Source organism: Podarcis vaucheri, assembly GCF_965113315.1.
Source record: "Podarcis vaucheri genome assembly, chromosome: 3".
In the NCBI taxonomy this organism is placed as follows: Eukaryota; Metazoa; Chordata; class Lepidosauria; order Squamata; family Lacertidae; genus Podarcis; species Podarcis vaucheri.
In genome coordinates, this window is record NC_138761.1 from 56,069,257 (window position 1) to 56,080,280 (window position 11,024).

Consider the following 11,024-nt stretch of genomic DNA (forward strand, 5'->3'; position numbering starts at 1 on the left):
AATCATGCGGCGGCAGCATGGCAGCAGCGGGAGGCCCCATTAGCTAAAGTGGTACCTCAGGTTAAGAACAGTTTCAGGTTAAGAACAGACCTCCAGAACAAATTAAGTTCTTAAACCGAGGTACCACTGTATCTCATAAATATGTTTTGTTTTTGGTTTTTTTTTTCCAGAAGGTGACAATGTCAAGTTGATACCAGATTAAATACATTGGTCTGGGACTAATTGTAGGTATGGCAGAAACCTATGTTGGCATGATTAAATGTATAAATCTGTGAAAGGAAAACATTTCTCACATAGAACATACAAGTGTGAAAAGAAATAGTGCATTAACTGCCAACTCAGCCAGCCTCATTGCTGTACAAGGAGAAAATCTAGTCTAAGGGCATGATCTCATCAGCTGCCCCCCCCCGCAAGCTGGGGAACATCTGGGGGCAGGAAAGGAGTACTTTGTGGAAAAGGTACTCATTCCCTCCACAGCATCCATCATAATATCTGAAAATATATGGCAGGAGAAACATTGCTCTTAACAAGTTGGCTACCTGGAATGACAAGCAAGAGCACTTATTTGTGACTGAATCCACTCTCAGGAGACATCCAAGACTGCTGTTTCAAGCGGCAAGCTCATAAAAGTCAATCTGTGAGCTCTTCTATTAGGTACTTAAGCTTTGGTTCAAGTCGGTTTTACTCCTAACAGTGAGTCTGTGGGTCAGTCAATCACAATGCTATGTCTAAAATACAATTTCATAGCTATATAAAATGTTTTATAAAAAAAATAACAAGCAAAAAACTAACCAACATAGCTGGTCTAAGAGGCATGACAACATTCAGATATTTTGCCACTTGCTTGATAATAAATGTGAAAGGCCTCTCAAGGGAAATGCTCATAAAGGATGCTAAGGGTCAATCAGAAAAATGTCTTGTAACGGGATGCATTATTTAAGACATATAGAAAACAAAGGTAGTCCAGATCTTGATAAGACTCCCAACTCTAATCAGCTCCAGCCAGCACAGACAATGGGCAGGAATTGTGGAAGCTGTAGTCCAACACTAACTGCTGGTTATATTGGAGTAAAATAAGAATGACTATTCTTCTTTTGATGAGGCACTAAACAGAAAATAAGAGGTCTGTTGTCATTCAGCCATAGCTTCAAAAGCAAAAAAAAAGGAGCTTCCACAAGAAAGGTTGGAAATGCAAATTTAAGTCCACCAAGTAAACCCACAGCTTATTCCCCACTGGACAGCTCATTTTGAATATTTATGCCATAATTCCAGCTGTGCTTAGCACCTTCAAATTTGCATTGCTGACTGTTTCAATAACCAAGAAAAGCTTCCTGTATTTTTTTTAAAAAATCCAAACCAAAATGAACTGTTGTTTCTTCTCATTATATAAATTTCTCCTTAAGAGTATTTGAAGTTAGAGTAACATTTAAAAACTATCTTCCGACAAAGGCAGAGAAAACATATGCATTACAGCAATAAAGAAGGAGCAGCCCCCGGGACAGGGATGGAAAACCTTCATCAGCCCAAGGGCCACATTCTCTCATGGGCCACCTTCCAGGGGCTGCAATGCCAGTGGGCCAAACGTGGCCTGTAAGGGGTTCAAATTTAGCTGTTTTTCTCAAACCACACCCACATACCCCATCCTTGAAGTCATATGTAACATCAGCTGTAATATGTAACACACAGCTGCCAGTGCACAACAGGAACTTTAAAGTACGCTTCCGATTGTGCATCGTCACAATCATAATCTCCAAAGCAACTTTAGTTGCCCTGCAGAGTTTTCAACATAGGGATACTCAAGGTGGTCACAGAGGAATATGTGCCGAATGGGCCCCATTTAAGCAGACCTGTACATGAGGGGGAGGAGAACAAAGCGCATGCTGTTCAACGGGATGAGTGAACTAGTTTTATACTTTATTTTCATCCTGACTGTAGCTAACTTCCTTGAACAATTTTTCAGGGTACGAGGCTACCTCACGGGGAGGTATAATGAAAAATAAAGGTAATAACCTTCTCCCTCATCACAAAGTTCTGCATTATTCTTGAGACCCCGGTATGACACACAGCCCAAAGGATTAGTTAACCCTGTCTTCCCAAAGCCTTTCATCACCATGGAAACCTTAGGCGCAAGGACCCTCTGAGTGTTCTCCTATATATTGAGAGTATGCTGGCCTCAGAACCCTCTTCAGGCTCTAAACCAAATAGCAGTGAGCTTCATGGGCCCTGAATGCTGGTCTGCAGCATGAAACATCTGGACTGGCCGTGCTTGGTATGAATGCTGAGAGCCTAGTGTTTTGCCACATGCAATATAGGAAGCTGCTTTGCACTAATTCAGACCACCTTGCTCATTAACATGTGGGGTGGTCAGAAGATCGATTTAAATCTGCTGGTAGATCTCATGATGTGATTATCAGTCAATCTGTTTGCATGCTACCTTTCCAAAGTTAAAAAAAAATGTTCAAGGCGGCTTACAATAGTTTATTTTATCATAGAACTTGTTATTCTTTATCAAATAATCCCAAAAGAGAGTACAATGCAGGCAAAATACAATAAAATAATACAGTCAATAAGCAACACAACAGTAAACAAAAATCCCCAGCAGTGTGCTGCTGTCGGGCTTCTCCTGATCCTCCCCCCAGTCATTTTTGGGGGGGAGGGGCACAGGGAAAACACAGGGAGAAACCCCATTGCACAAGTGGAAATCTTTGCAGAGGGTTTCCATTGATGGGGTGTGTTAAGTGAATGCTGCTCACATAATCTGTGTTTCTATACAATTTGACCATGAATCTTACAAATCTACACACTAATAATGCTATTTGGATACCACCTTCTTGTTATTTACGCAATTATTTATGAAATTTCTATCCTACCCTTTCTCCCAAATGAGCCCAGGGCAACAAACATCAAGAAGTTAAAATAATACAGTTCAAAATGAAATAAAAATGTATCTGCAACAGTTAAAAACAATTTTAAAACCACCTAAAAAACTTCCCAACTAATTAAAAAAAAATCATCTAACACATTTCAAAACATTTGGAACATCTTACATTTAATGCTGTACATGTCTCCTTCACTGTCATGCTATGTGCCAATATTAATTCAGACTAGAATTCATTAAGGAAATTGAACCAACAAATACAAAACACTCCCCCCCCCGAGGCCCAGCCCATAACATACTTGGCTCTTCATTCTGCTCTAGCCCATCCCAAAGGCAAATAATGGGAACTAGTGAGTTGTTCTAGCTGATCAGACCCAATACGAGTTCTAGCTTTTGAGAAACATTACCCAGGCAATCAGCTAGGCAAAACCCACCGGCCTTATAGTGCAAGTATCTTGCATAGGAAATGGTTGGGTTTGTAGCCTATCAATTTTGACAGCCTAATACAGACAAAGAACTAAGACGAAGTATTCACACACAAGTTCTGCAGTATGACAAAAAGGAAGAATTTCCTACTAAACCCCCAGAAGGTCCTTAGTGCCAAAAAGTGAGACTGAAAAACCAGTGTGATTAGCTATTCTGCTTACTGTCTGAATAGCTAGTCAGAACAGTCATGCTTCCTTTTTTGTCTGTTTTATAAGCCAGCTAAGCCAAATGTTTGGATTTAAACCAGTCTTGTCTCCCCACGGTGACTAATTCATATTTCAGAAGATTTATGGAGTTTTCTGCCCAGTAGCTGGTTCAGGCTATTGCTGCTATCGCTATAAACTTTCTTTATCATCAGGCATTCTGGAAAAATCTTTCATGCTCTTACTGACTTACTACCCTCCTTAGGGAACCTACTTGTTTCAAGGGCTGAACGACCACACTGTCTCTCCCTTCCAGCCAGCCAAACACTTCTTGCGGCAAGAAGCGAAGTGTCTAGGCAGACTCTTTTAAATTCATATTATGGAAATGAAACTGGCACCATGTATATGTCAGGAAATCCACAAATTGGTGGGTGGGATGGTTTGGACAGTATCTGCACAAATCCTATGGAGTCACAAAAACCTTTTCTATCATGGGTTGACTTCAGAAGTAACTAATGCGTTGTCAAAGTACTAGGACAACTATGGAAATTTCAAGGGCTGTGACTGGCCATGGCTGAGCCTCTGGTCTGTGGCACAGCCTCTTTCATGCTCTCACAACCCTTAATTAAATATGAACAGAATTCTTGGATTATTATTATTTTTGGTTTTGCATAACCACATCCCCTGACATTCCTTGTTACTGGACATTGGAAAGTTGACTTCTTGTTCATATGATCTTGCACTCAGCTGCCCACACTCCATCATACCCCCCCTCACAAATTGTTTAAATGCTTCAGATGCTTTTATGTGCATAAAACCATATGCCAGCCAACGAAGAGGCAAAGCTATAGTCCATTTATTTCATTTACATTTTTCAGTTTTGGATACCACATTCACTCTAGCCGTAGCAGGTTCTCCAGAGATATGCTTGCGCCTTTAAAATACCCAAAGCACCAAGATGCAAAGCAACAACTACCACGCCACTCACCTCCCTGGCTCCATTTGTCTTGTTACAGGGCTACACCATTGCCTTCAGTCAGCAGGAAAAGAGGTTGGAGAAAAGGTTGGGAGGGGCAGTGACTATATGCTCTCTCAATGCCCCCAAGCAAAGGGATAGTCAGCATCTCCTAGTGCAGACCTGTCTATCCCTGCCCACATTAGATGGCTGTAACATGAAATCCAAGGAGGGAGCCATGCTCATTGTGATGAAAATGATAGGTTCAGGAAACCCAAATTAGAAGGTCACCAGAACAGAGAAAATTGTCAATTGCAGGGCTGTAGTCTTAGTTAACTATGAACTACTGCTGTTAATAAAGCTAGTCATTCAAAATAAAAAGAAAGGGAAAAGTGCTATTCAGTAGAGCTGTTGATTCTTGGCCTGAAAAGGCTGACTTCCTTAGAATTGTTGTATTTTTATGGGCAGGAGCTCTGTGCTTTTAACAGATATGTGCAAGCCAAAAAGGGAACAAGTGCAGCTTTCCCTAACACTGTATCTCCACGCCAGAAAAAAGGGGGTCACTTGCTGCATTTCTGCCTGAGCCTCAATGCATAATAAAAGCAGCAGCCCAAAAATCTGTCTTTTATGGTTACTTGTCAGGGAGCAGCTCGTAGGGTATCATTTTTCTGTGGCTGCAGCAATGCAATTTGAGATCTTTCACCTACTGAGCATCATTTCCCCAACAGATTAAAAAAACCAAAACCCAAAGGCAGGACAGGAGATGGAGGATAGGAGCAGGCTAACCTATCCTAAGTATTTACTGGTAGATAAGTCAATTAAGACTTAATACCCACCCACTGAGGCTGTAATCTTAAACATATTTACTAAGGAAGAAGCCCTTGTGTAGGATTGCATTTTATGGGACAGCTACCCAAGGCCAACAAGGAGCACAACAAATCTGGTAAAAAGAAACAGATGCTGTTTTCAAGTTAAAACCAGAAGCTATTATTAGTAAATGCAAAGTTGTTTTTTTTTTAAAAAAAAAATAGAAACCCTGCAATAAGCCATTGTTTAATAATTGTCCTTAAATCCAATGATTACCACACAACTCATTTTAAAGAATTAGTCCTTGAAGGTTAACCAAAGAATAGTTTCACTTCATTGTGTCGGATTGAAGGGCACATTGTTCAACTTATTATTCTAAAAATGACATTAAGGTACTTACCAGATCTTAACTGGAGTTCTCCTAAGCACCCATAAGCATCCATGAGCTTCTCATATTGCCCTTTAATTTCTTCCTTTTCTTCAGGCGCTAAGGGAATTGCACAATAAAAGACAACAATTCTTGTTTATTTTTAATCCTTTGATAATACAGCAAACCAACAGAAACTGGCAAGATTTACTTTTCTTTAAGCCTATGGTTTGTGCTAAAGTACAATAACTCATGATAAAATTAAGTCTCCTAGATGCCACAATATTTTTACAGCCCAATTCTACTCATGGTTACTCAGAGGTAAGTTGCAACAAAATCAGTGAGACTAACTCCATAGTAAATATGCACAGGATCAGGCCATTTGGCTTCTTTCACAACCTCTTACGCTGCACTGAGGAGGAGAAGTTGGGGTGCAATATATATGCTCTGCAAGGGCCAGAAAGAGATGTCTCCCTAAGAAGACTTATCTTATGTGTTGAGCAACTTGACTACAAATTTACATATAGTGCTAATAATACATTTCAGAGATTAACAATTTTGTATCAACCTTCTATCTCCTGGCACAATAAACATGTGCAGTGGAATGTGTCCCTACATCTTGGCTACATTCTTCCATACAGTACTATCAATATATTTTAGTCATTATCCAATACACTTTAAGGCAGGTCTAACTGCAGATAATTCTCTATGCATGCAATTGGGAATCCTGCTGTGATTCTAGAACTTTCTCACTTGTAGGAGAGAAAGAAATAACAGGGCCATTCCTTGTGCAAATCTTCACATCTTTATCTCCCAATGAAAGTACAATGGAGTCACTGGATCAGGAGATGCTTAAGTAGACAAAAGAATGACTGTAGTAATAGACTACAGTAAAACTGTAAAAATAAAGTAATGACATTTAAAGACTTGGGCAAGTGTTGAAGAATGCAAGCAATGTTTGGACTTTGTCATAATCATGCCTCCTAAGAGAAAAGAGGGTTGAAACCAAAGAGTTCATTCCCTTCTTTCAATCAGCAAGTAGAAATAAGCTTTAAACAGCATGTTGGTTATTGTTCACTGTTTATGATATTTTGGAATGACAAATATGAGGATGATATCCATCCATATAATGTTTTTTTTCCCATTGTAACCTTATAGATCATGTAAAATTATGCATGTAGAGATATTGTATTGTTCAGAATACACACCCACACTTCGGTTATTACAGAAAACAAAGCCTTTATACCAAGGTTTGTCCCTAATTAGTAACATATGCTTAACGTTCTGGAAGCAACAACAGAGACCCACAACATTCAGATATCATTGAGCCTTTAGAAGATTGCAAAGCAACTGTACTTGAAACGTAGCAAACATTTAAAAATAGAAAATACTTGGGTTTGTAAAATAATATTATTACAGTTAAGATGAATGAGGCTGATACTCATGGGTATGCAATGTAATGCAGGGCACTATTCAAGTTTTCTCAATCTGGCTTCTCTAAGGAGCAGGTTGTGGCCAGAATTGTTCACAATCCTGGGTGGGTATGTATTATGTCAGGAGGTTAAAAATTCTAGAAGACCTGTTCCCTTCCACTAGCAGTTATGCTACCAGAACCAATGGCAAAACCCTTCATTTTTCACAGGTACTTTGCATTGCATTTTATTTTCTTCTTAATAGTCTATAATACCATGTCATATAATATAGATTTTATACAAGTTTACATGGGAAGTAAGTCCAACTGAACTCAGTAGGGCTTACATACATCATTTTATTTGTATGCACCTTCCCCTGGATAAAATCATGCTCAAGGTGGCTTACAACATGGGGGGGGGTTTACATAATTATAAATACAGTGGAACCTCGGTTTTCGAGCACCTTGGAAGCCGAACGTTTCGATTTTCAAATGCCGAAAACCCGGAAGTAATTGATTCCATTTTCAAATGCACCTCGGAAGTTGAACGGCTTCCGAAGTGATTTTCACAATTTAATTTTGCGCCTCAGTTGTCGAATGTTTCAGAAGTCGAACTGTCTTCCAGAATAGATTACGTTCAACAACTAAGGTTCCACTGTATAACAAAAATAGTCATAAACAATAAATAACACACATCAAAAAGTACCCAACCAAACTGAACAATTTCCACATTAAAACATAATCAGATCTAATAAAAAAGGTACAAAAATTAATATTGATACAGTGGTGCCTCGCAAGACGAAATTAATTCGTTCTGCGAGTTTTTTCGTCTAGTGAATTTTTCGTCTTGCGAAGCACGGTGTCGGAAAATTTTTGGAAAAGCTTCAAAAATCACCAAAAACCTCAAAAAAGGCTACCACACCGCGTTCTATGAGTTGCTCCTCGAAGTCAAGTCGCAACTGTATTAACGGTGTTAAGAAAAAGGAAACAAACTTGCAAAAAATGCAAGACGTTTTCGTCTTGCAAAGCAAGCCCATAGTTGCTCGTTCTAAGAATCAGGCCCCAGCAGATCCAGCACCCATCTCCAAAATGTCTACTTTCATGTCTTTCCACTGATGACTCACCATGATAATATACCACCTGTTTCAGCAGAGCTGGGGCTTCCCCCTGCCACTGTTCTTGGCTGACAGAGACCAATGGGGAAGCGATTGTGCACCATCCTAACACTTACACACCAGCCACCAGCATTGCATGGTTAGGATTGCTCTACAAACTCCTCTCTCCTATCTCAAAGTGCGCAAGTCCTGCAGTATGCAAGTTTTTTGTAATTAACATTACCCCGAGACAGACATTTTCTAGATACGTACGTATGGCCCACTGAACTCCAATGGCCCAGGACAGATAGTATCAATGATACATAGTAGATGGGATTGCATCCCTTCAAGAAGTCACAAGTGAAGCAGAACAGATTCATGGAAGAATAGAAAAGGGACAGAGAGAGTATCTTAAAATATTAATCCAATATTAATCTTTAAAGTACACATAAATAATTGGTTTTCTTGATAAAATAAATAAGCCATCAAGCTCACATTTGTGTGACATGTTGACCATTTCATTTTTCACTTAGAAATGCTTTGCAAATATCTCAATCAGGTTTTCTTTACTGCAGTCCACCAGGCACATATGATTTCCCAAAACTGACTCAATAGACCTCCCTGTTTTTGTTCCTGGCCCAGAACTGTAAAACTGAGGGGTAGAGTTGTCAAGCTCCTGGTTGCTGATAGACAACACGTGACTTTAGTTAGGCCAAGCATTTCCAACTATGGTCCATAGACCACCAGTGGCCAGGCAGCTTAATTCAGGTGGTCCACAGCATGTCTGTAGATTTGTGGTGGGAGGCAGGAGACAGCACATCCATCACATTAAATATATTGAGTCTTGATTGCATTCTAATTGCTTCTTTTATTTCTTATCTCGTATTTTACTGCATTACAATTTGACTGTTATGAAATATAACAACTTACAATATAGAAGAAATAAAAAAGCGATAAAATACAATTAAAAAATCATGCAGCGTCTGCTACAAGTGGGCAAAAAAACCATGAAGTGCTCTGCAAAGACCCTCAGCAATTTTCCATGGGGAAAAAAAGATTGGGAACCACTGAGTTAGGCCATTACTTCTGTAGCCTTTTAGCAGGGAATTCAAAAGTGGGTGGTGATAAGGGGTGGAGTCATTGCAGTTTGGAAAAAAGAGGCTGCATTTCCCTCTCCTTTTTGAAAGTTGGCTAGAGCCATAGAACACAGCTGAAAGTCTGAAGACAAAACACAGTCCTCCCTCTCACAATATCCAATTCACATCTCAGTCTCCTCCTGTACCAGCACCCAAAACACCACATAAACACGGGTTTATTAATTTATGGAACCTATGGCAACAAGATGCAGCGATAGCCTTGGCCTAAATGGCTTCAAAAGGTTGTTTCCCCCCTTTCTCCAAGGGATTTGCCATAGCAACCTGAACAGCTGCCTAGAAAGCCATCCAGAGGTTTGGGCCTCCAACTCCCATCATTCCTGAGAGCATTGGGAACTCTGGCTGGGGCTGATGGAAGTTGGAGTCCAGAAACATGTGGAAGGTGCGTGCCAGGTTGCAGGAGGCTGCCCTACAGAGCCTCCAAGCTCAGGAGCAGTGTAGCTCTCGGTATGCCAGTTGCAGCCAGGGGGCAGGAGGCAAACGGCGAGGGAGGGCCCGCTGTCTTTATGGCTGGATGTTGGCCTAGCAGCGCCACCTCCAACCCGGTGGGTGGGGGGGCTCCAAGAGTGGCAAGGCCGCCCACCCCCCACCCTCTCCCCGCCCCACCCACTTTGGCGCGGGGCACTTACTGAGGGTGGCCATCGTGCCGGCTTCCAGCAGCAGGCAGTCCTGGCGGCCGCGCGCCTCCAGCAGGGCGCTGGCCGTGGGTTCCTGCTTCCACAACACCCTCAGCCCTTTGCTCAGAGCCATGGCAGCCGCTTTCCATGGAGGGGGGAGGCGGTAGAGGAAGGGGAAAGTCAGTCACACCAGGGCAGCCGGGTGGGAAAGAAGGCCTCCTCCTCCTCTGAAACAAGACACACACACACACGCGCCCCAGAAAACAGTCACGAGAAACTGGGCGGCGTGAGGGAATTTTCTCCCCACAACTTCTCAGCTGCCAGAAGTTCGTTCCAAAGGAAAACGGAGCAACAGCTTCCCGGTGGTGGTGTGTGCTTTTAAATAATTAAGAAAAGTTTGAAAGGAGACGTTGAAAGAAGAGGAGACGGGTATCTCCAAACAAAATATTTAAAAATAAAATAAATAAAAACACCACCCCACGCCGCTGAGGTGCTCCCTCGACTGGAAAGTTGTCCGCCTCGCGGGAGGCTGGAAAGTACTTAGCTGCCTCCTTCGCGCGCCCTGAGCATCTTCTGAAGACAAGTCCCAGCTGAGGCTCCTCTTTGTGTAAGTCAAGCAAGTTTCTAGTCACAAGCCTCCGGCCGGCGGTGCAGGAAAGGAAGAGAGGTCAAAATGCTCTTTTTTCTGCAAAGAGAGAAGGGGGGGCATTGGAAAAACGTTCCCCCCTCCGCGCAAGTTGTTCTTGCCCAATTTCCGGACTTTCTGTTTCCTTGTTGGAAAATCCCTCCCTGTTTCCCGCTACCGCCCAGGGCGGCGGCGGCGACGTCGTCTTCTTCCACGCCGCTCTCTTTCTCTCTCTCTCCTCTTTTTTTCTTTTTCTTTTTCCTGCGTAAACTTTCTGGACGAGTTCAAGTTCCTCGAGTCCCCGCCTCTTTCTCCTCCTCGGGGGACAGGTGAGAGGCGCTGTGTCCCCGCCCTGTTTCCCTTCCCAGAGAGCTGCAAGATTATCACACTGGCTCCCCCAAGAGGAGAGGCAACTGCGGTGCTCTTTTCTCTCCAAGCAGAGAGAGTCAGAGAGACAGGCAGATGCTGCCAAAGCGAGAGACTGTAA

At 42.0% G+C, this 11,024-nt stretch overlaps 1 protein-coding gene across 1 annotated transcript in view; it reads right to left on the minus strand.

Moving 5' to 3' along the window:
* SYNJ2 (synaptojanin 2) overlaps positions 1 to 11,024 on the minus strand; it is a 55,502-nt gene extending 44,478 nt beyond the window's left edge. Inside the window, exons 1-2 of the mRNA XM_082217128.1 lie at positions 9,925 to 11,024; positions 5,670 to 5,756 (exon numbers count right to left, since the gene is read on the minus strand). Coding sequence (XP_082073254.1) covers positions 5,670 to 5,756; positions 9,925 to 10,045 — 208 coding nt within the window. The 5' untranslated portion in view covers positions 10,046 to 11,024. The remainder of the gene's footprint in view (positions 1 to 5,669; positions 5,757 to 9,924) is intronic.